A 25,588-nucleotide genomic window follows, 5' to 3' on the forward strand; every position below is an offset into this window, starting at 1 on the left:
ACTGTGTATACTTAATTATAAAGATATGTATAAAGATATGTACTGTGGATTTATCTCCTACCGCAACAGAAATGTGATGTTCCTAAAGGCTGACCCAGTCAGTTGACCCGGTTTGTTTGGAATTTTGCCCCTTCTCATTCATAGACTATCCTGTCACTTCGCTTACATTATCGTGCGCATGACAAATCTCAACTAGAATCTAGACGCGCTAAACGAAACTCCCCCATGCTGATAATCTTGAATTTTTCAAATAAACTGTAACTGTTATATTCTGTTACACGTTTTCACATCTCACATCTGACACGCTTACATGTAGGCCTATGCTTTAGGACATCTATGTGGTGCACATTTGGGCGAGCAAGGATTTGAGACTCAAAATATAAATTATAAGGAAATTCCCGAACTTCGCAGGTTTTTTTTTTAATAAAAATTCCATAATTTACTGTAGCGACATTATTGTTATAAATCGAAATTCTAAATCCTTTCACACTCGACCATTGGTAGCCTTGATATGCATATGTATATTACACAGCGTAAGTACAGCTACACTAACAGTCAAATCCGTGATGCAGCTCGTATTATTTATGCATGCTAACGTTTAATGGTAAGGCTACGCTTTAGATTAAAGCCTGACTACAGGCACAAAAGGCATGAAAGGTAGCTAGCTACTTGTTTTATGGGTAGGTCACAGTTCTCATTGGGTCAAATCCTTAGCCCACGTCTGCACGGTGAGCACCCAGGTTTGCATACGTTCTGTCCTATAGCTGCACATAGTATACGCAAAAAGCCAATAATAGCTTAAATGGCGCCACCTCGTGGTCAGGATAAAATACAACTTTCACAACCAGCCGGAACAGCACGCGGCACTACTCAATTCTTGCCCCTGCGAAGTGGGTGCGAATGATGGGGTTCTTGTTCCAAATGGTTATGATTAAGTTTGATTGAGCTCTGCTTTGAAAGCTCCATCTGCACTGAACAGCATTTCACAATAGATCTGCAGTGATTCCACTGTGAAAGTAATGTGTCTTGGAGAGATATTTGTGCCAATTGAACATAAACATAAACATTTAATGTTTATTAAATGCAGCTACAATAAAACAGTTTATTAAGCAAATGCACCAACATCAATTAAATTGAATGTATGCTGGTATTACTCATTTGTTCAAAGGGTACAAATGAAGAGATATAATTTGATGAAGTTTGTATACTTTTATGTTTATGTTAAATTAGATAGCATGTCTATGTCAAAAAGATTATCATTCAAATTACAGCTCTTTCAAACAACAGCTGGAAGAACTATCAGCACATACACTGGGGTTCCAAATCCCAGGTTGAAAAACAGTGCTACTTAGCCCTTGTTCCAGGGAACCATATTTTGCATAACAATCACGCACTAAAGCATCTGATTCCGTTAATCATTGACCTAATTAACTCCCTTCTTCAGTAGTGGTTTAGTCCTGGTCCTGGTTCTAATTGAGCCAGGGTTTTATTGATGAGTTTCTCTCCAAATGACCCTAAGAAATAAGGTATGACAATAATGTTAAGTTCTCTGAGTCAGTTCTCTGAGAGAGAGAAAAAAAAAAACATTTCAGATGGAGGCATATAATAAAATCAAAAAGTAAAGGTATTCACATTTATTCATTTGGCAGATGCTTTTATCCAAAGCAACTTACATAGGTTACAGTTGTTTTTACAATGTTATCCATTTATACAGCTGGATATTTACTGAAGTAACTGTGGGTTAAGTACCTTGCCCAGGGGTACAGCAGCAGTGTCCCAGCAGGGATTGAACCGGCAATCTTTCGGTTACGACTCCTGCTTCTTAACCACTATGCTACACTGCTGCCCTATTTGTGTTCATTTGTACCTTAAATTAGTAATATGGATTATTACTCAGTATAATTTGGAAAAATTATTTTTTCAATGGATTGTTATGAGATCTAGAACAACTTTTTGAACATTTTGCACTTACTGCAAAAAAAAAAAAAAAAAAAAAAACACTTCATATTTCAACAGTCAGACATTATCAAATACAAGTTGAAGAAATGCCTATGCATTTATCTTTGGTCATACTGAATACAGTTCTTCAACAAATTATTTGCAGTACCAAAAATAATTTTAAGAAGATATAAAACCCAGCAGAACATTCAAGCAAGAGCTTGATCAAACTTGTAGATTAAGACAAGTTTGAATCTGTATATCTGGTTCACAAGACCAGGACTGAGAAAGTCTGCTACCTAAAGCTGAGAGTGTTAGTGGTGTGAAGACAGCTGGGTAACCAGCTGGACTGCAGCACCCAACAACCTGAGTTCAGCAGTCGCCCAAACTGCATTGTTTATGGAAGGGAACTAGAGGAACCTTAAAACACACGTATGTTTTATTGGATCTGAAAGGAGTCCCCCCCTGTTTGTACTGTTTTCACGTTATTGGCTTAGCCAGGTCTACAGACCTCCTCGCTTTGCTCTGCCATACAAGGAAATATCTTAACGACAATCCCTGTATCATCGTTTCAGGGGTGCTGTGAACATGTTTTACAGTAACAGATGGCCATGAACTACCATAATGTTCATGTGCCCAGGTACTGGTTCAAGTTCCTCCATTCCTCTAGGTGGCGCTAGTCTCTCGCAAATAAATATGCCTTCGGTACACCTCAGCCGCTCAGCCATGTTGAAATAGTCTCTATTCTCTCTCAACAGCGCTGAGAGAGCAAAGGAACTGCAGCCCGCCATTGTGTAGAAACCAAGCTCTATAGAGAGACAGGGGCACTTGGCTAACTCTCGAATAGACATTTCCTACACCCTGCCGCATTAATTAATAACTAAATTTAATACGCAGGCCCCAGGGAGAAAGAAATGTCAGCCAGCAGCCTTCTTGAACAGGTAAAGAAAGGCACTTTTTAAATATTTACGAGACCAAAAAAAAAAAAATTCCACCGAGACGTAGTACCAGAAACGGCAGTGACTCTCTCTCTCTGTAGTGCAGTAGGCCTGACCACCTGCTATAGGACTGACTGGTGAATATAAATTTCTTTATTTTTTTCCTTCTTTTCTTCTCATAACTCAAACCTTCATGAATCACCTGGACCCAATCCAGAGACCGAAAGGCCAAGGAAATAAAGGTGAGTTGGCGAAAAAAAGCTGTTTAATCGGGAGTACGGAGTGCGAGTCGGTGCGGTTCCCTTGCGTGTAGGCTGGAGATCCTGCCGCTCTGCGTGCGCTAGTAGGCCCGTATCCACTAAAGCGCAGTTTGTTCGCGTTGGAAACGGGCTGTGAAAAGAACCCGATTTAAATAATAGCTCCTTAATTAAGTCGACTAAACTCAATGTGGCCAGTTACTTTAGTTTCTTTTTGTAAAATGATATTAAATTACTTCCTGTGTTTTATTTGAGCCTTCTAAGTAGCTACATCCTGGTAACGATAACTAGCTAACTAGCTAGCTAGCTAAGAGAAAAAAAATCCAAGGAAGTGGTCTTGATGATGCATGCAGCCAGCTTGTATGGTAAGAAAGACGTCAGTTTACAGGTAGCTATCTTGCTGTCGACAGACATGCTTTTCTATTGCCAGTTCAACGTAGGGAGTCACATAGTTGGCTAACCAACTATCAATAATTTAATTTTTAGCAGCTATCTAACTCCCTACCTCGATGTTGGCCAGCTGGCTAACGTTAGCTAACTAAGCACGGTAACATTAGCTAGGTAGACTAGCTAACTATTCACCGTGTCAAGCCAGTTAACATTTGCTAAGTTATTTAGCCAGCTAGCTGGATAACCATAGACAGTGTTAAACGATGGCGTGTAGCTAGCATATGGCTCGAGTAGTTAGCTAGGAAGGTAAGTGTTACAACCTAAGAGCAGAGTTGTTGGACCGATGTAGTTTGCTAACGGCAGGTAGCTAGGTTTGTTTATTTTCTAGAGTCCGCAACGCACATTTATCTAGCTTTTTAGCCATGTTGTAGCAACCAACTGCTAGCTAACTAAGTACTCTAGTACGACAGCGTCTACGTCTGAAGTGTTTTGTTGCTGTCTACAGATTAATGTTAAGATGGCAAATAACGAACAATCATTTATAAGAAAGAGTGCGTTTCGTTGCGGGTCGTTTCCAATCTGTTTTCTAACCCAGTGACTATGAAGGCAAATGTTGGAAGTCAAACGGAACCTAAATACGAAGATGCATTACATTTGGGGAGGCCTCTGCCGCATTTACGGTGCCTGCCCACACTGGCAGGCGCATTTGCAAGCTTGTAATATGTACCCTTAAAATCACCGATTTTTCCCTTCTTTTAAGGGTAATCTTAAAGCCGCAAGCCAGGAGGCAACGACGTTTAGCCGGTTAACGTTAGCCAAGCGCACACTTCCCCTCCTGAAGCCGGGCTATCCAGCCTGTCTTTCTACACAGGTGGCGGCAAACGAAGATGATGTGTAACGTTAGCTGAACTGTCAAAAATAAACTACTACCCTTTGCGTTTTTAATCAGACCTGTTTCGTGTAGTGTGTCACTAAGATATTTCAACATCTTATGAATCGGCGAGGTGTGGCAAAGAGATGTGGATTATGCAGCAGACGAGATGTAGATGGCTAGCAAGCTGTCTGGACTTTTTTTGCCTTCCACTTTGAGACGAACGTAGTTAGCTAGCAGCTTCATTTACTCAGGAATCATTTAAGTGCACCAATGAGCGAATGAAATTGGTCTTGCCGAAATGGCTACATTTTTTTTCTCTCCACCCCGTCTTAAATCACAGACTCGATCGATAGACTGGCACGCATTATCGAACAATTTTAAAACCATATTTCCGAATGTTTTAGAGGGCTGACAGTAACTTGTAATTTTCTCATTGTAGTGCAAAACGGAGCTGTAAACCAAAAGGACACTTTAAATGATGATGAGTTTGAGCCGTACCTGAACACTCAGGCCAGACAGGTAAGTTCTTTTTTTCTCTACTCATGGAGGGACGAGAAACAGTTTTGCCACTGTCAGTTCATTCCTCATTCTTCTGCCATGCTAGCTCATGGCAGACTGGTTGTCAGTCTGACACATTCCAAGGCTTCTGAGTGCTCCTTGTCCCCTGATCTGGTAGCTAATTGCTCGTTGGCATCCCCTGTTAGAAATGCACTAGAGCTGTAGTGCTCCCGCCTCCACTTACTCTACAAGGTCCAAGTTCATTGGTCGGCGCCACTGTGACATCTGTCAGCCAGTACACTTTCAGCTTTTTCTATCAGTTATGTTCTCATCATCGCGATCCTTAAAATCAAGGCCCCTGAAAACGGGAGTCCTGAAAGTTTCGTGTTTGAATACTTGCACTTCCTGAAGTATAACTGGGACCTTAAAGGATGCTGAACTCCTGACTGCACCAGCCAGAGAGAGTGCAAGTGAGGACCGCTCTGTGCAAGCGATGTCATGGCCTTAATGGTGTGTGTCTCCATTTGCACTCCCAAAGTTCCCTTTGTAATGTCTTTCTGAATTTAAGATCAGCTGCCAGATTCAGTTGGATAAGAGGGCCTTTTTCAGTAATAACACTCACTCTGAATTCACCCTATAAATCATTAATCAGTCTGTATAAGAATAAGATATTGCAGCATATACCTGCTTGTAGTGAGCAATTATATAGCTACACAAAAAAGAAACAATGACTGAATAACTATATTATGAAAGGCCTATATGCATAACTGTCTCCCCCAATTAGTCTGGCATTGCAGAGAATAGTGTGTTCTGACTGTGTGAAAATTGGTTAAAGTGGCATGCATAGTTTCATATGTTTCCGTTGGTAAATCATGCCCTTTGATTGCATGGTTTGTCATGAGGTAATGCTCCTCAGCCAGCTTGTCAGTTGCCTGGGTACTTTCTCGGAAAAACAGGCCAGTGCAGAATAAAAGCCTGGATTCCTCCAGTCGTTGGTATGCAGCATCCTTTTGTTTTGTGTCCATGCCACTCTGTGTCCAGACAAAGCAAGTTACTGGTGTGAAAATGTACGCTGATAAACAATCAGGCAAAAGATGGTTTGGGGGGGGGGCTGGGGGCTGATTTTTCAAGTGCCTAAAATTGCATGCGTTGGTCACCTACCCCACACCATCTCACATCCTAGCCACCAGTATGTGGAAGCATTTGCTGAAAGAAAGCTTGTGCTGTTAAGCAGATGGTTGTTGCACATATGTTTTCATACTTGCTAATAAGTAGTGTTCCCTTACCCACAGAGCAATGCCTATACGGCCATGTCGGACTCCTACATGCCCAGCTACTACAGCCCCTCCATAGGGTTCTCCTATTCGCTGAACGAGGCGGCCTGGTCGACCGGCGGCGACCCCCCCATGCCTTACCTGGCCTCCTATGGACAGCTGAGCAATGGGGAGCCCCACTTCCTGCCAGACGCCATGTTTAGCCAGGCGGGGGCACTGAGCAGCAACCCTTTCCTGGGGCAGCATGGGTTCAACTTCTTCCCCAGCGGCATTGATTTCTCGGCCTGGGGCAGCAGCAGTTCTCAGGGACAGTCCACGCAGAGCTCGGGCTACAGCAGCAGCTACGCCTATGCCCCCAGTTCCCTAGGGGGCGCCATGATTGACGGACAGTCTCCCTTTGCTGCCAACGAGCCTCTCAACAAGGCCCCGGGGATGAACAGCCTGGATCAGGGCATGGCAGGGCTTAAGATTGGCGCTGGGGACATGGCACCTAAAGTGGTGGGATCCAGTCTCCCTGGGGGGCCCCTCAACCAGGTGACTGGTGCCCCTAGCATGCCCCCCGTGTCCATCGCACCAGCCAAGCCTGCCTCCTGGGCGGACATCGCCAGCAAGCCAGCCAAACCGCAGCCCAAGCTGAAAACCAAGGGTGGTGTGGGTGGGACTAACCTGCCCCCTCCCCCCATCAAACACAACATGGACATTGGCACCTGGGACAACAAAGGGACCATGCCCAAAGCATCCACGCCCCAGCAGGCAACCATCCCCAGCAACGGCCAGCCACCCAACCAGGCTTCCCCTCAGCCCGGTGCTACTGCCGGAGGGGGACCACAGCTGCCCCTCACCAATGGACAGCTGGCGCCCCCTGCTGCCCAGCTCGGGCAGCACCAGCAGCCCCCACCTGGCCAGCAGGGGATGGGCCAGCCGCCGCTCCCACAGGGACAGCCCTCTGCCCAGCCTGCTCCGCCCACCCGCTGGGTGCCGCCTCGTAACCGTGCCAACGGGTTTGGGGACGCCGGCAGCGGGGCTGGTCAGTCCCCTCCCAACTCTGGGGTGGGCGGGGTGCCGGTGCCCCTGGAGCCGCACCCGATCCTGGAGAAGCTGCGGCTGGTCAACAACTACAACCCCAAGGACTTTGACTGGAACCCCAAGCAAGGGCGGGTGTTCATCATCAAGAGCTACTCGGAGGACGACATCCACCGCTCCATCAAGTACAACATCTGGTGCAGCACGGAGCACGGCAACAAGCGGCTGGACGCTGCCTACCGCTCGCTGGCCGCCAAGGGCCCGCTGTACCTGCTGTTCAGCGTGAACGGCAGCGGGCACTTCTGCGGCGTGGCCGAGATGCGCTCGCCCGTGGACTACAACACCTGTGCCGGCGTCTGGTCGCAGGACAAGTGGAAGGGCCGCTTCGACGTGCGCTGGATCTTTGTCAAGGACGTCCCCAACAGCCAGCTCCGGCACATCCGTCTGGAGAACAACGAGAATAAGCCGGTCACCAACTCACGGGACACGCAGGAGGTGCCCCTGGACAAGGCCAGGCAGGTGCTGAAGATCATCGCCAGCTACAAGCACACCACCTCCATCTTTGACGACTTCTCCCACTACGAGAAGCGCCAAGAGGAGGAGGAGAGTGTCAAAAAGGTAACTCCCTCCTATTCCCAAACCCTGCCCCCACCACCACCACCGCCATTTTCCCTCCAAAAATAAGAGCCTGTTGCCTCCTGTGCCTCAGTCTGGTGATTCTCTCTAGATGTTTAGCGGACTAATGTTACTGATCCCAACAAGTTGTGCTTTTCCACCTGGGTGAGAATGATTTCAGAAGAAAAATTAAAAGGTTTGAGTAGTGCAGTCCTAAAGCAGGTTGGTTATTGGTTAATTTAAAAATTGCCACTTTCGTCATGTGGAGTGTATCACATCCAAAATTTCACAAGTCTACTTACTCATGTTAAGCTCATTCTTGGAATCGGATTGGCTCCACCCGGAAGTACCCCTTTTTGTGATTTTACTGTAAATCTGTGATACTTTGTTTTATTTTTACTTTTTATCTATCAAAAGGAAGCAAAAGTCCACACATTATGCTAGCTAGAAAGTTCTTACCCAGGCTTTCTTGTGAAAGTGAAGGTGCTCTTTAGCTTCTTTGACCTGCGTTTGTCTTTTTGAGAACTTGGTGCCCCCTCATGCCATTCATTCACTTTAATAATAAACATGCACTGTAGTGCTGCTGTTAATGCTTTGTGAAACAGCACTTCCACGCTCATGCAGGTGTTGCACAGGCCTGATGATGTCGTCGTATGAGCTGTAACCAGTTCTGGCTCGTATAAGCGGGGAAATAAAGACCAGCTCCAGCACCGACTGGAAATGAATGGCCGCCTCTAGTAATGGTGGCATCATAACCTGTAGTGAAGCACTGACTTTTTTCTATAAAAGCATGGTCTACCTAAAAAACTGACATAACATATATTGCAGAACCTTATGAAATAGAATCTTAAGTGTTCTGTTTTAAAAGTTTTATTCTTTATAGCTAGATGAAAGGAGCAGATTGTAGATTGACACGACAGCTGAGAAAGACATGACTTTATGCAGTTTTGTGCTCAGACACAGTGCACATCAAATTATTTTAGCGTGCTTGCATTACTTGTACTTGTACCCTTATTTTGCTGATTAATATTAGCAGTCAGCCGATGTAGTGCTAAAAGTCCCAACAACTGCTCTCTCAAGCAGTTTATGTGCACCATTTGCTTGGCAGATGTCCTGATCTAGGGTGACTTATAGCTCCTATTTGTCATGTTACGCTTTTGTGCAGGTGCATATTTACTGAGCCAGTTTAGGCTCTAAGTACCCTGCTCAAGGATTTAACAGTGTAACTGGCAACCTTCTGGTTACAAGCCCCCATTCTCAAACTACTAAGCCATGAAGGTTTCATGTGTGCATGCATACAAAGAGCTAGCTAAATTGAAATGTCAGTTTCTGTTGTATCGTTAACTGAACTTTTGACTGGTAAGTTAATTAATGTATCAAATGGCGTTTTGCAGTATTAATGCAGAATCAGCCTTATGGCTTATCAACAGATCACATCCTGTTAAGTCGTCACTGTTTAAATGTTTCATCAGACTCACTAGTGGCATAAATAAACTTAACCAGCCGTGTTTAACCTGTTAAATATATCAGTATTGTTGCTAGGAAGCCAATTTTGGTTATTTTTCTATTTGTTTTATATAACATGCACTAGTTTGTAAGACCACACTAGTTGTTACACTAGTTTAGTATCTTTTTAACACCAAGTTATCTTTGGAGTTAGCGGACTTACAAAAACATTGCAAGAAAAATGGGAGGCAGACATTGTAGTTGGTGCTCAAAATTTATCCAACTGGATGTGGCATTAGGGCAGAACCCTAATAGAATGCTGGATGTTGACTGCTTCATTGTAACTGTACATATCTTCAAAGACAGTGCAAAGGAGAAAGGCTGTTGTGATGTTGGTCTTTCTAGTATTCAGTAAAGGAACCTCTGCCCAGTAGATGTAGATGCTGCATATACTTATTCAGATTGGCCTTCCATTGATTGCTGTGCAGGTATACAGATCCACAGTGACCAGAAATGCTGACACTTTTAAACACAGCATTTTAGGGAAGCAATTTTACATTTAAAAATATACATGCATGTTTTATTGGTAATCTCATTAACTTGTAAATTTAACAGAACAGTTACTCAGTGTAAAAGGGAGTATTTCATTTGGATGAAGTTTCATGAGTTTGGTTAATACAGCTCATACCAGCACAAGATACAGTAAAGCTGGAAACGATAGCATGTAGCTTACAGCTTACCTGTCATTTCACCTCTGTTCTGAATTCTTTTGTGGAAGGAAGTTATGTGTCAGAAAGCATCCATGATGTTTTTTGTGGGAGGTGCTGTTGCCGGTTTAATGTGGAATGCTCCGCATTATTGTTGCATTTAAGATGGTGAGAACTGGTGAAATTGCACAAAAATTTCATCCAGTCACTGTCCAGGAAAACGGGATGCATCCAAACATGCTGTCCCTGCTGTGGTCTCTGGAGTGCACCACACACAGGCTGTGTTTTACATAATTAACACAGCATGACAATGGATGTCATTTGTTATTTCAGTGGCTTTTTTTCCCCCCACACAAAACAAGTTGAAAACAAATGAAAGATGAAACCATTGGTGGGTGACAATTTCTGTAATTTAAGTTTTATAAAAATTCTAAACTGGAGGCATTCTAAAAATATTTTTAAATTATGTATGGGTCTTTGGACCTCGTCAACATTCATATTCTCTTGGGGGGTCCTACCACAGAAGCACGCTGTCCACCTCCACCGTATGTAGGAGCTATACTTTTAAATGCCCATTTCAAACAAAGGCTCTTTCTGGGCTCAGACGTCAGCTGTTTATGGTTACCTCATGTTCAGCACCACATTTCAGCATTTCCCTGTCCCAAATGCAAATCCCATCTCTTTTTTTATCCATGTGTCCATAACTTTTTCATTTTGTTTGTTTAAAGAGCGGGATCTCCCCCGGGGCAATCGCGTAATCTCCGCTCTGTGGCAGTGATGGGGGTAGTAACATTTCTGCAGGTCAGAACTAAGGAGCAGTGTTGCACAGAAGTGTGCTTACCTTACCACCTTTAACAGGTGTCATGGCACCCTTTAAACCTACTGATTTCTTCTCTTAAAGGCAGTAATTTCACCAAGTTTCAGTCAAATCCATCCTGCCAGTTTCCAGTTGCCCTGTTATCAGACGCACAGTTTGGTGGTAGTGAGGTGGTAGCTTACCTTCTGTTCCACCTCTTGGTCACGGGGGGGGTAATTAGCTGGTGAAGTATAATTGTATCATGTTTATAACTGGTGGAATCTATTCTAATTTGAATGCTTAGTGTATAACTGACATTTAAGGGGACTGGCCGAACCCTTTGCTTACCATTTAAAGCATCTAGTGAACCTTGCAACTTTTCCCATATTTTTTCCCTCTTCTCAGAATGGTGGATTCCATTTTCTTTTTTTTCTCTTTGACTGGCTTTGAGGGTTTTTCCTGTTGGCTTATTTTGGACGGTTATTTGTTGTGGTTTTTTAGCCTCTGTCCGTCATCCACAAATATTAGAATGACTTAAGTTGTTCACACTTCCACAGACGTTCCAGACTTCTACTGACATACCAGACACTTTAAGCCATAAATGCAAAATTAAACGCATGACTGCAATTAAACTGTAGTGAATTTACTTGCAAGCACTGTCTTCTGGGTACAAACATTAAAAGGTCCTGCTGCTGTTAGACATTCAGTAGAAAAGAGTACTGCTCCACTGTATCCTGAAACATGGTAATTACAGTGCTGAGGTTGTGCATCCAGCACACGCAGACCAAGATTGTTACACAATTAGCCTTTTGTAAGTGTCAATCAATATGCACATGCCTTTCTTTTTCTTAAACCAAGTGAAATACTCGGTACACTTGCTGCTTTGTAATGATTAATTTTAAAATTCCAAATTCCATCAAACCAAATCCGTTTTTGAAAGGGCAACTCTATTTGTGATTCCACAATAGAGTGGAATAGTAGGGTAGGCAATAGAGGGTCCTACTAACCTGTTTAGTTTGCCAATGGAGCAGATCTGTCAGTGGAATTTCCAAAAATGCTGTGTGACATACCGCCCCCTGCTCTCAGCCACACTCTTGGGCAGTCTTGTATGCAGCCAGATTTGGAGGGAGGATGACATTGTGCATCAATAGGACCAGGTGGGGCACAGGATGGGGGAAGCAATTGCATTTTGGGAAGGAATGCTCCAGCCTTCCCGCGGAGCTGCAGCTATAGCCGTCTGGAGCGGGTGGCTGGCGCTATGTAAGCGTGGAATTTTCTTTCCAAGTTCTCCGAAAGCTAGTTTTCATTGGAACTAGGTGGTCTTTCTTTCATGGAAGGTAACACAGTTCAAGTCGAACTCAGTGCAATTTGACAAACACAGGCACATTTTCCTGACGAAATGGGTTGAAATGATGGTGCTCACCTGTTCCGTTGTGCACTTCCCATCCCGTGAACAGAAACAAATGTGTATTGACGAACTCTGCACCCTTTCACACTTGCACGCAGTTTTGCAGATGATCACAAGCTGTTATTGTTCTAACCTGACTTTTTCTCATGTCCCATAACAGGTCGAAGTTCAAGGAAGCGATCCCTACACCGGTAACCCCAGCAGGAGCCATTACAGACTGCAGGTGATTGTATACACATCTGTGTGCTAGACCCCAGTATGGGGCAACAACATGTTTTGAAGACATGCCTCTACAACTATACAGCTCAATACATTACATGGCATGCATTTAGCAGACGCTCTTATCCAGAGCGACTTCCATCACTGCATCAATAAAATATAAGTCAAATATTGTCCAGATGTCCACAGCTGGCATTCTGAATCATTTTTTTCACTGGCTAGCAGCCTGTCAATACAGCAGACCATCACTTTATCACCTTTGCCACTTTGTTTGCAAAAAGTTCTGAACTTGTAAAACTTTGTACCCAGCACACACAGACACACACAGACTTTCAGTGCAACAAAATGTTGAAGTGGACCCTTTTATAATTTAATTTTTTTTTTTTTTCCTGTGGTAAAGGCTACTTAGGTATGCACTTTGTACATCCTGCCAAATGCTGTTCGTGAGTGTAATGTTCAAAGATGGATTACTCTAGCTTCTATTTAAAAATGGGTGGCTGTTCGAATTTTTGAGGGGCTTGCACAGTGTCCGTCTGGTTTCGCCTGTAATAAATGCCATGCGGGATCTGTGTTGTTAGAAAGACAGGTGTGGTCTCAAGTCAACAAATGCTGTGGGTGACTGCTTTGCCAGACTGATGCACTGCATTTAATATGCCACATACAGTTATATTGTAGGTGAGAGTTTGCCTGGCGAACTACATTTTTCAAGTTCACCCAGTATTTACATTTGTGGCTTCTCATCTTCCACAGCTGGAATTTTGCTGTCGAGATTGAGGTTAGGACCCTTTACAAAGACCACTGCCCTGTGCAGCAGGGATGCGTTTGACAAAAAATTGCTTTGAATGGTGCAACCCCCTGCAAATAAAATGTACTGTAGCTTCACCAACCCTAAATGTGTGAGAATGCAGCTGATTGAAGCAGGAAGCCACAGGGTCTTGGCCTGATAACTGTATCCCACTTTTAACGGTAATATTCACCACCACTTAGTAAAATTAAAAATTGAGTTCAGGGTCTTGTCAAGCAGTCTTGTCACTGAGAACTTTCTTCTCTTGCACATAAGTAGCTGGAACTTACGGGTAGTCTTTGCTCTTTTTAACACATCACCCTGCACTACATGGCTCAGCCAATAACAAAAGGTAAGATGATATTCCAACCTTAGTTACTCTCCATTGCTGTTGATTGGCTTTAGCAAAACAGGCAATCAGATATTTGCAACAAACATGTGGAATACCTTTTTAAGATTAAAAAAAAAAAAAAGACCCCAATCTTTACCTTTATCTCTCTCTCTCCCTCACAGGAGCGCCAAGGACGTGTCAAGTAACCGTCATCGCTCCTGGCAATAGACTGCGATGACCCCCCCCCTGACTTCTCCCCTACATCCAGATCTTTTCAGAAATTCAAATGGAAAAAAAAATTAACCAGGGACACAAAAGAAAAAAAACTAAATGAAGACTCTTTCTTGATTTCTGTTGACTTTAAAGACTTACTTTGAACTTGTAGTAAAAAAAAGAAACAATTATTCATAGGACTACAAAAAACTTAAAGCGATTCTATAGCATCCTTAGGTGAACCAGTCATTTTCTTTTTTGCCCGCCCACCCACCCCACTTATCTCCCTTCCCCATCACCGCATATTTTTCCTCATTTGCTTTTTCTTTTTTCCATCTCCTTTTTTTTTTTAATAAACCTTTTGTTTTTACAGTCCAAAAGCAAGGCTTTACTTCGTTCTCAAAAAAAAAACCTAGAATGGAAAATTTAGTGCTGGCTGCTAGTGCCTGCAGCTGAAAGGGGGCAGTTTTTTTTTTTTCTTTTTTCATTTTTGTACCTCTTACCCCCACTCCCCAACCCCCGTTGTGGGGAGACTTGTTTGTCCAAATGGGATATGGAATGGGATCTCCATCTCAATGGATAGTGCATCGTGGATACACCAAGAATATTGCTTCACAATTGTCATCGCCTTCCAAAATGTTCCTTCTGCCTATCCCCCCACCCCCCTTTCAAAAAAAAAAAATATGGAGGAAAGCTATTGAATGTTCAGGGTCCTAAGTTTATTTTTATTGTATTGGGGGGGTGGGGACTGAAAGCAAATCTAAAGAATTGTTAAGTTAGTCTTGGTCCTGTATGATTTAATAGTGTATAAATGGGCTGTGTTCTGCTGTCTTTTGAGAAAACACTTTTTTCTCTTGTTGCTATGGGCTGCTCTTTCCTTTATCATTTTTGTTTCTTCCTCCATTTAAGTCAACAGTGAGACGGGCCTGGCACCTCTCTCTATTAATCAGTTCAGCGTAATAAATGTGACATCATACTCCGCAGACCCCGTGTGTGCTCTCCCCTCGTTTGACAGTAAGCACGCGTGTCATGCAGCACATTTTAGTTTTCTTACCAAGAAGAAGTGAATGTGTTACAATCCACGACCCGTACCTGAGTCTGTCGCACCTTCTCCTCCATGATAACCCCACCCCACCACTTCACACCTTCACCACCTGACTCGCAGGGTCTTCTTTTCAAAACATTGGCTTTTATCGGTGGCATAATAAAGATGCTGCATAAAGGAAGTCTTGTGATTTTCTTTTTCAGCTTATGGCCATCTAGAACAATGCTGGGGATCGGTTACTTCGGGCCGCAAAGCCATGGAGGCTGCTTGAGCATTTCCATTCTTTCGCAGTCCTTAGAAATTGTTTATGCAATTATGGGGTGCGACAATTAAACCCCCCACCCACCAGTAATCCTACAAATGTGAGGGACTTGAAACATAATCACAGAGCCTGCAGTACCCCCTTGAGGACTGGTGTTGACCTCCTGTGGCCCCAGAAATGTCATTGAGGAGCCTTGCAAACTGCCTGCATGCAATAGCTGCAAGTGAAATGTGCATCTCAGGAGTGATTAAACTCATGCTTAATGTAGAAGGCCAGCTGTGGCTAGCTGTGTCATTGATTAATCTGAATCCACTGTTTTGAGGACTGGAGAAACTGGGATGCTGAATATCCCCACTGTATAGTTCTGGCAGTGAAGATAATTCACTAATATAACCTAGCCCCATTATATCCCATAAATCCCTGTAGTTTTTTTTTTTTTTTAAGAGACTGAACATTTAAATTCCAAGTTTTTGTTGTTCAGCTAGTAACACATCCTTGAAATACAACATTGTATTTCAACCAGTCTTAACATTAAGTCTTGAGTTGGGGTTTGTCAAACTTTCTTTGCCTCTAAGTAATATTGTCAATTAATATTTGGAAAGTTGCAGCCAAATTCAACCTTTGTTGCTGTGGCTTTGAGAATTGGAATACTGATAGTGTGCAGTGGAAATATCTAGTCTAAGGTATGTTAATGTATATATAATGTGCAGTAATGTACACATTATACCAGAGTAAGACAATGGGTTGCAGTAATCCCCACAGCCATATTGAGTTACAAGGTCCAATATCCCCTTTTGTTAAAGGAGTGGGTTTAAAGTCTATTTATACACAGTAAAGGGATGTGAACAACACCAATGGGATAAATTTAAGAACATAAAATAATTACCAAGTTTGAATGTCTTGTAACTGATTAATTGTCCCGTTAGGAACAAGACCGTGGCAAGATTAGTGGGATATTTCTCAATATACTGGTCTTAAGACTTTCGTTCCTCTCAATTTTAGAATAGCCAGGCTCTCCTGTTTTTAATATGATTGTTTCAGCATGTTTCTGTTGAAGCTGAAAATGGTGTATTGCTATGGGTGCAGTGCATTCTCTTTTTAACGGACTGCACTGCTGGTCATTGGTCACAAGGGGGTTCATTACTCCTTGCTTCACTTGCCAGGCCCGACATGTCAGCTGTTTGTCAAACCGGGATAATGAGTGCTATCAGTTGGGCAATCGAAACCTACAGGTGATTCACCTGCTAAATCAGTAGGTAGAAGGTGATTGAAAGGTTTGATCAGATTCTGAATGGCTGCGAAACAGCAGGCCCATGGCTGGTAGAGGACGCTTCCCTGCTCCTGGCTTTGTCGATGGTGGGTAGCCGAACCCTTTCTTGTCCTCTGATTGAAGTTGCCACAGTTAAGTGTGAGTTGGAAACATGTACACCACTGACTCAACAATTGGGAACAGCACAACCCCTTGCAATGTAAATCATCTGACAGATCAAAGGGACAGGATGACGGTGTCCTATAGTCATGCCCCTCCTGTGTATTTACAGTAAATATATAAAATATATATGAAACAGAAACTTTCTGGTGCATATTAAATATGTGTAAAAATGTGGCTTGTTTATACTGTTTATTAAAAAAAGAGGAACCTGCTGTAAAGCGGTTAAAATATTTCCCAATTTTATGCCAACAATACTCACCCCAGAAAGAACCAAGTTGTGAATTTGGGCTAATTCAATTCTTCACATATTTTATTAAAGCAGGAAGTTGGGCCCTCAGAAATGAGATCATCTATGCTGAGTAATAGCAAAAACTGTGTTCCTCCATCCCTCTCTTACACTGCTAAGATGGCAGTATACTGGCTCCACAAGGACATTAAACAGCATCCATTTATACTGCCATGTTGTGCTCATCTTTAATGTGAGGAAACCCTGGGTTTGTGGTATACGGATAATATGGTGTTTAATATAATATTAAGTATCAAAAACAGAACAGATAATGCACCTAGGCAAATCATTATCATTTTCACCAAACTGACCTCTATGACATTGCATGTCACATTACCAGAAAGAGGGGTAACTACTGATTTTTCATGTTAGGATTTGAGCAGTAGTTCTGCACACAACACATAATATTGTTGTAATCTTGTTTTTATCTTCAATACACTATTTGCTCACAGGACTGGCCCAGAGTAAGAGTTTCTGTAGTCCTGCATGTGGGCTTGTTATGCACCCAGTATTACTACTAAGTAATATGGAACTGGAACACACCACAAAATGCTTTAAAGCTGTACAGTGTATGCACGGTAAACAGAACAGTGTTTATGTTAAACATATAGTTGGAACAGTGTAGGAAAATTAATAAAATAAGGAAGTCTCTGTGCCCATATATATACCTGGGCCGTACTTCAGCTACTGAGGTCAAAAGACCATCAAATACGATAAGGATAATGTGTCAGTGCAGAATATATAATTAAGGTCCATCCTCAAAACCTCTGAAGTCCTCTTTGCTAACCACTGCTACACATTGCTGTTTCTCTGTGCTTACATCTTCCGTAGGAATAACGGTCAGTCTTGGTTTAGAGACCGTTGCACAGAAAATACTGATGAAGAATCCACTGGAAACGAGGATCGGTGGGTCTGTCTCTGTCAGTGAAAGTCATCCTTTTCCGACCAGACGAGAAGGTGAACATATTTCAGGTGTCGCGTTCGCAAAGAATACCAAAAATTGCAGTAATTACGTGGCAGATCACCCTGCCCGCCAGACAGATATTTAGTTAGGATATGTCTTAACACGTGACTTCAGCCGGACACAGGCAACACCCTCAGGTAGCGAGGACAAATATAAATAGCTTACATTCCAATAATATTTACTTATTTAGAATCTTCCCTACAACTGCTCGGGCACAAGCACCTTGTTCACGGTTACACACCAGGATTTGAGTTTGCAACCCTCTAGCCGCAAGCAAGCTACAGTCCCCCAAATAGAATATGAGCTGTTACCAGGATACCACGCTTTCCTGTTTTCTACAGTATTCCTTTTTCAAGCGCATTTATCAGATTTTTTTCTAATTTAAAAAAATCCTCGCTGAAAAATTACCACTATATGTAATGACCCCAATGTCTGCTGGTGTCTAGGGCACCATTACTGACCATTAGACTGTGACTATAAAATGCACCCAAATACTAAAATGACATTTTTACAAGAAGGGAAAATCCCTTGCAACCTAATGGATGAAAAACGTTCATGAAACACTCGCTCACGGATTGTATTTAGCTTTTAAATTTTAAATGGCCAAAATCCCAAAATTATCTTCTATTAACTTCTTGCGACGCTTGAAAATCCGATCGCACCCCAGACGGAAACTCTTCGACGGTGAGATAATTCCTTACGTGTTTTATTCAACAAACCTTTTTCACCTCTGTCGTTTTTACAAATACGTGTTGACACTAGATCGGCGTGGTATGAAGCGATACCCTTTGTTTTAAACTTCGACACACCCAAATGCTCCACAGCCTGCAGTGCCGCGTACGCAACAAAGATTGGGCGGAGCGTGATTGCGCCCTTTAGCCGCGGTCTAGGCCACATACGATTCTTCGGAACCACCAAAATATTCGTATTTTCATTGGTCCCCGTGGTCCTTGACGAAGACGTTTTCTACCAACCGTATGTGGGGGGAAAAAAAATCTCACAGGTAGACGTAGAACCAGGGTGTATATTGTAAATATATATATACTATATATATTTCTATGATGAAAGTGGAGAAAGGACACAAAATCGAGAGACGTAGGTGAAGTCGGGGAGGCATCAGGTTATGAACCCCTGAGTATCTTTATTTATTGTTGCCACTTTTAACTCTAGATGTGCAAAAACATATACTCGTCGTGTGTCTTGGCAACCACACGAGTGCGTTATCATAAATTCCTCTACGCCTAGTGTTTAATGCTAGTGTATTTTTTTAAGATGCCACCTGAACAAGTTTTGCGACTTGTGAAGCGCAAAACTTGGGTGTGTACTTGTGGTGGTGGTGATGTTCACACTGTTATGGAAAAAAAACATTACCTTATATGTGATGTAAACGCCACCAGTTTAAACATCAAGGTTATCATGAGTCAAGTGTGAGGAAAATGCTTACTACATTGCTTATCTGTGAACCATTTTCTGAGCTCTCAGTACATATCTTCCTTCAGTTCTTATCAGAGCACAGTGGGTTTCCTCTAACAAGAAACCACCCACTCACAATATCTTTTTACCAAACTTCACTCTTTTCTAATGATTGCGTTTTTTTTTCCTATGTTCTTAATTTTCCTGGTTTAACCAGATACAAATTTCTGTGTGCCTAGGGAAAACATACTTTTCACACAGTGTTTGGTATTAATCCTTGTGAACATACCATGAAGCTGAGTTATCTCTGTCTATGCCTCACCAGTTTTACAGTGACCTCCTTGCCATGACTTTCTATGTAGGTCTTTCTCAAAGGCCAGGCTGTGGTTACTGAGCCTGCACATGTCTGACAGCGAAGTAGGCCTGCAGATAGTCATGTTCCATAACCCAATAGCAATCATATTCACGCTATGTTTCAGTTTCTTTCTTTCTTTCTTTTTTTGCATAGGTTTTTCAGTCTGCTTTATAGTTTCAGCTATGCCATCATTTTGTAGCTGAGGTGCATCTGTGCAGGCTAATAGTGTGAGTTGTTCGGTTATTAAAGCTCAGTCCAGCTGACTGCTTTGTCAGAGTTTAGCCATTGGATGCTTCCAGTTGTAAGGGGCTGCAGGGATTTGGTTTTAACTGCATTCAGGATTGCAGGTTTTTTTGGGTCTTCCTTGTCAGTGGGAGCCAGCCTAATTTTGCTTTGCATGGGTTACAAGTTCTACGTGTAGGTCGCCATTGGATGTGCTGATTAAATGGAAGCCTGACTTCTATTTTGGCGGAAACACACACCCAAGAAAGCAGATACTGTTGAATCCTAAATGGTTACATTTGTGATTAACCTGTGCACCCACAACACTGAGCTTGAACTGCAAGGAATCTGGCTGTATAGCTGTGAAGAGAACAGTGATCACCTCTCGTGTAAATCTTTAATTGGCTTTATAAAGTTAATGCCAACCATTTTAAACTCAGCAGCAATTACACAGCAAATGGAGTTCTGTGTAAGGAAGATGTGTCCACTCTCAGCATAAAGAGCATAACCTCAAGTTTCTCTTTGTGAAAAGGTGTCTTTGAATTTCAATTATTATTTTTTAATGTTTTCTCTATAACACTCTTTGCTCACAAGACTGTGATTTTGCAACCGTCCAGGAGATGGCGACAGCGATTTGTGGATTAATGGCATTTGTGTCCAACATTTTTTTTCCTTTCACCAGAAAATATGAGGTGTGGTTTTATGTGTGCTGACGTTATGAGAGATTAAATTTTTATTATTACTTTATGAAGTCACACACTCTAAGATTAGCAGGCATCTCAGTTATGCTTTTTTGAGAAAAGGGAGGTACATAGAAAAGATGGTGGACCTGCTTCTACTGACTTCATGTATACTAACTGAACATGAATTGCCAGTAGGTGGCGGCAAAGTATAGTTTTCGTCAATGTTTTTAAGGCTGATGCGCCCTGATATCTTTCGCTGCTGTGCCCTGATATCTTTCACTGCTGTGATGAACCATAATGTTACCCCATAAGCATACACAGTGTATATGTACATATTCCCGCTATTGTGTGACAACTTTGTCTATCACAGACTAAGATGTTGTGGGTTGAGAAGCTAAGGTGCACCGATTCATGTTCCTGATGCCTTGCTATTTTTTCCCTAGGCCTGTGATAGAGGAGGGCAGCAGGGAAGGCTTTTCTCACCTTGAAACACTGGCTGAATGAGTCAAGCACTGCCCCTCTTAGCATGACGCACTGTCATCATGACCTTGCAGGCACAGAATAAGGAAGGGTACTCATTTTCATCCATGTTTCAGGAATATTCTGCTCTCCTATCCCCCTCTTTCTTTCTCTCTTACATCTTTTTTTCCTCTGTCTGTTTTTTTTTACATGCTTTTAGTTTCATTCATTTGCATATATTGGTACTGTGTACATTTGTGGGTGGATGTGTACATTTGTACTACTCTGTCATAGTGTTTTCACTTCTGAATCCACACGGTGCCTTCTCTTAACCTTGGTGATGGTGAACCTTGTGGATATACACTCTGGTTTGGACACTCAGTGCAAGAGCAGTAACACCTATTATACCATATAACAGAGGCCTTGCATTTAGACAGATGACCTAATGAGGCAGACCTGCTTTTAATCCATAGGGGGAGGGCAGATTGGGTCTGTGTGTGTTTGGGGTGGGGGTTGATCGAGGTCAAGCTGGGGCTCCCAGACGCTCTGTGGAACAAGGCCCCCTTAAGGGAACAATGGAGATTAGGCCTGTGTCAATATGTTTGGGCTACTGTTTGCAGCAGGGGGTCTACCCGGGCCAGGTGGCCTGTCTGTGCCAGGCCACTGCTGTACTGGGAGGAAGAGAGTGGAACATCGGGTTGCCACGGCGCCGATTCCATGCTGACGGAACCTCGTTGAGGTTCTGCAGACTCTCGCTAAACGTTAGCTCCACTGCGGCGAACACTAAACGTGAGTCATGACTCTGTGTCCTGATGTGGTTCCCTCACCCCTTATGCGGTAACATGAAAAATTGGAGGTGTCAAAGGTCATCAGGCCCTGCCCCCATCACATCAGGAGGGAATACAGCAAATAAGGCAGGGTAGAGGGGCACAAAGCCAGTGAGGTTGGGGTGGGGAGGGGGGTCCTATCTCAGGACAATATCCAAAAGACCGTACAATAAAGTCCAGGCAAAAATATATGTCCCATATCTCTCTGCCTTGATGCATACAGTCACAACAACATCAAGCTAATGGAGGATTGTGACTGTTCAGCTAATGTGTAGCATTCTCCATTCTTGCAGCAAACACATCGCATTGCCGTTATGCGTCATGGAAATATTGGAAGAGCATTGTGGACTGTATGACTGAGGTGAACGTCAGACACAGTCGGGCTGTGAGTCTGTCTCACACACTCATGGTGACTGTCCATGCTGTCCTGGTGATGATTATGATAGCACTTTTCAGTGCTGGTGCAATGAACTGAATATGTTGAAAATTATTATGATGAAAATTGTAATTGTGACGATGGTGCTTGCAATCATAATCATGTCCATTTTAGGAAACAGACACAACAAAAACAAGGAACAGCAAATCACTCTGCATCATGTATATTTTATTGTAAAGTCATGGAGCAATGCGGTAATACTACCAATGTGCATAACAAATATAGTGAGGAATCTGTCATTATCAACGTAATTTTCATTTTCTGATTGTCATTTGCGTTAGGTTAGTTTTTTTCCATATTATTATTATTATTATTATTATTATTATTATTATTATTATTGCCATGGCCCATTTGCTCATTTGTTTCCTGACAAAGGTGTGTTTGCGTTTAAAAATCTTCATATGCTCATTTTTGTTATTGTCGTTGAAGATAAATCTGACGCTTTCAGGCAAATATTGAAATATTTTGGCGGTTAGTACAAGTCGTCAGAGACGAATGATACTAAATCCCTCTACAGACGATATGTTGTATTTCATTTATATAATTACTGTTATTATTAGAGCTATCAATAGAAGACTATATGTACTTGTAGCCTATATACAATTATTTTACTCTTGGAAAACCTGCGTGGATGTGAGTGCTATTTGATTTCACTTTAAAATTTAAGATATTATGCAAGGCCTTTCCCAAAGGCTTTGATACAATGGTGTCGCAATATCGCAAGGTCAGTCGAAGAAGAAGAGGAGGAAGATTTCGAGTGCTCACATCCAGCGCGCTTTCTGCTAGTAATCAGTCAATTGGCACACGCATTTATAATGCGTCGCGCAGATACGTGCACTCCCATGATTATCATAAACGCATCCATCTACTTCTTCCATTAGTAACGCTTCGCAACGCCTCGCCCGACCCCCATTTACATTACAAAATTAGATTTCGTGTTTGTTCGAGAAGGACAAAATCTGAAATATAAACGCTCAGTTTTTAACGGAGTTGTTTAAACAAGTATTAGGGGCATGGGACAACTGCAGATAGAGGCTGTTGTTTAGAGTTATATAAATTTGATCAGAATAACATTCCCACAATGGCTCTTTTTTGTTCAGTTAGCATTGTGTTTAATAATATATTCTCTCATCATGGTTAACATCATAGCCATTAAACTGCACGCGGTCGTATTATATTTAAAATGGAGCCACTAGCCCAACGCAATGGCCTGTGGATTCTTCATGAAAATTGTATATTTTCTTGATGTCAATTTCAGTATTTTCTCGTCCGAGTTCTTCGTTGACTGCTTATCAAGCTGCAATTTTGAGCATGATAGTCTATACGTCCACTTACGGGTTGGCTCATCTTGGTGTCTTGGACATTTTAAAAAGACAAATTATGGGAATTGATGTTAATTGTAATGGCATGAGATTAGGCATATTTAAAACATAACCACGTGTTTTGGTACATCGCAACATAGTTAAAAGAAAATTATGCAAATATTATTTATGTGAAATATTATTTATATGAAATAAATAAAGCACCACCTTTTCAGTCATCAAACCATGGTTCTGACAGGAAATATACACAAGTGGTAATTATGAAAGTTTCGTTGTATATAGGTTAATTAAATGTCCTTGCGCTGGGAAATTACTCTCAGTCTCTATAAGTAAAATTATTCTAATTTAGCTTGATAGTGTCAAACACAGGTGCAGTGAAATTTACTTTTTGGTTACAGCTTGTGGCGTTACTAGGGCTGCATAATGGCTTAGCACATCCAAAGGGATTCGCAAATTTGCTTGGCCTCTATCTGCAGGGGAAAAACAAGATCCATCCAACAATATAATCGCATGAACTGCTATGAGAATTAGCTAGGTAAAACAGTCAAAACCAGAGCTCTTACCTATGAACAGAACCAAAAAAATGAGAAAGGATACATACATGGAGTTGTTTGGACCTCGATAGGCATTATAAGGCAAATCCAATTAACCTTCAAAAATATTTGAAATTTAAGGAGATGCTTTTCAACATCAGGCAAAACAAATCAGCACAACATAATGATGAAAAACGGCAAATACAGTAACTTAGCATATATAGTATGATTATTTCATATAATCGTGGTTGCGAAATCCGCGGCACTAGCAACTAAAATGCGACGATAAGTTAGTTTTTAAAATGCGGAACTCACAAATTTGTCTATTAAAAATAAAAGGGGTTTTTTTCATTCTGCATGGGCTAGAATTCATGGCGTAATAATGAACAGCGGCGGTGTTTTCTTTGTTTCACTTATTCAACTATATGTGGAAGAGGTGAAATATTTAACAAGACTGACGTCTTATTTTGTATATTTATTGAATCCAGTGCACGTCTCTCCCAGTGATTCCTATGTTTGGCCACGACATGGAACGTTCTTAGGCCTAACCTGATTGCGTGCAAGACAAGGGAAGTTCTGGACAACTCACACATGAATGAGGTAAAATCAAGAACTAATTTTGCGTTGACTGTGGGCACAATTACGCATTTGGTTGTGCAAGCACGGTCCACATGCATTTAGGGCTTCCATGCAGACGCATACACAACAGAACGAGAGACGAAAGTGTAAAATACATTGTTACTCATTCATGCAGGGGCCATTTCATGGACACGCGGGCGAAAATTAATAATACTTACAGCCGACATTAATGTCCCTGTCTCGTGGCCCTAAATGAACGAACTGTCAGAGTGATTAATATGCCTTTTTCGTTTATGCAATTATTCTTTTATCATTATGATCGGTCAACTGCTCGCCACTCCTAGGGTCACACGGGCAGCGTGTCTTGTGGTTGTCTTTCCTTTGTCTTTCTTTAAAGAATATATTTAATGCGTTAATTAGCGGGAAGCAAATAGGCTTAGCAGTGACCTCTTTTAACATCTGCGGCACGTGTGTTCTGCTTTGTGCCACACGCGCGCAACGATTGCAGGAATTCATTATTGTGGGCTATGTGTCTTTTTTCCTTCGGTGAAACGGTCACCCCCTTTCATTGTTAAATGCATATATATATTGTTTGTTTATGTATTTATATCTGTTGAACGTTAGCCTACTCGTGCGGTCTGATAGCAACGTGTACACAACAACGTTTGACCCAGATGTATCTTTAATTTTTCATGCCTGTCTAGACACTTCAAATGTAGTTCTGTGATCTCACTGTTGCCATTATTGAGGGTACAAACTTGGACACTATGCAGATTTAATTTCGGAAATCATATTTGATTGGACAAATTGAAATATTATTTTGAGATTTAGAAAAAGAAATCTATTTTATTTTTATTATGTCGACTCTGTTGTGGCCTGTACAACTGTGTAATTCCTGTAAAGGACGATTTTATTTAAAGATCTTTTCCTGAGGACCAAGCACACAAAATATTTGAGATGACCTCAATGTTAAATGGCATTTATAAATACAGTAACAACATTTTGTATGCATGAAATTAAGTGGACTTTAATTTATCTGTAAACATGAACGCTGCGCTA

General features: G+C 42.0%; 1 protein-coding gene across 1 annotated transcript; it reads left to right on the top strand.

Moving 5' to 3' along the window:
* The first annotated feature begins 2,683 nt into the window (after positions 1-2,683).
* Positions 2,684-15,413, top strand: ythdf2 (YTH N(6)-methyladenosine RNA binding protein 2). Its single transcript, XM_036542661.1, has 6 exons — positions 2,684-2,879; positions 3,094-3,118; positions 4,837-4,916; positions 6,188-7,810; positions 12,325-12,387; positions 13,681-15,413. Exons 1-6 carry the CDS (start codon positions 2,853-2,855, stop codon positions 13,702-13,704), a joined length of 1,842 nt encoding a protein of 613 aa, XP_036398554.1. The 5' UTR covers positions 2,684-2,852; the 3' UTR covers positions 13,705-15,413.
* Positions 15,414-25,588: the final 10,175 nt, after the last annotated feature.

The sequence above is a fragment of the Megalops cyprinoides genome, chromosome 12 (genome assembly GCF_013368585.1).
Source record: "Megalops cyprinoides isolate fMegCyp1 chromosome 12, fMegCyp1.pri, whole genome shotgun sequence".
Taxonomy (NCBI): Eukaryota; Metazoa; Chordata; class Actinopteri; order Elopiformes; family Megalopidae; genus Megalops; species Megalops cyprinoides.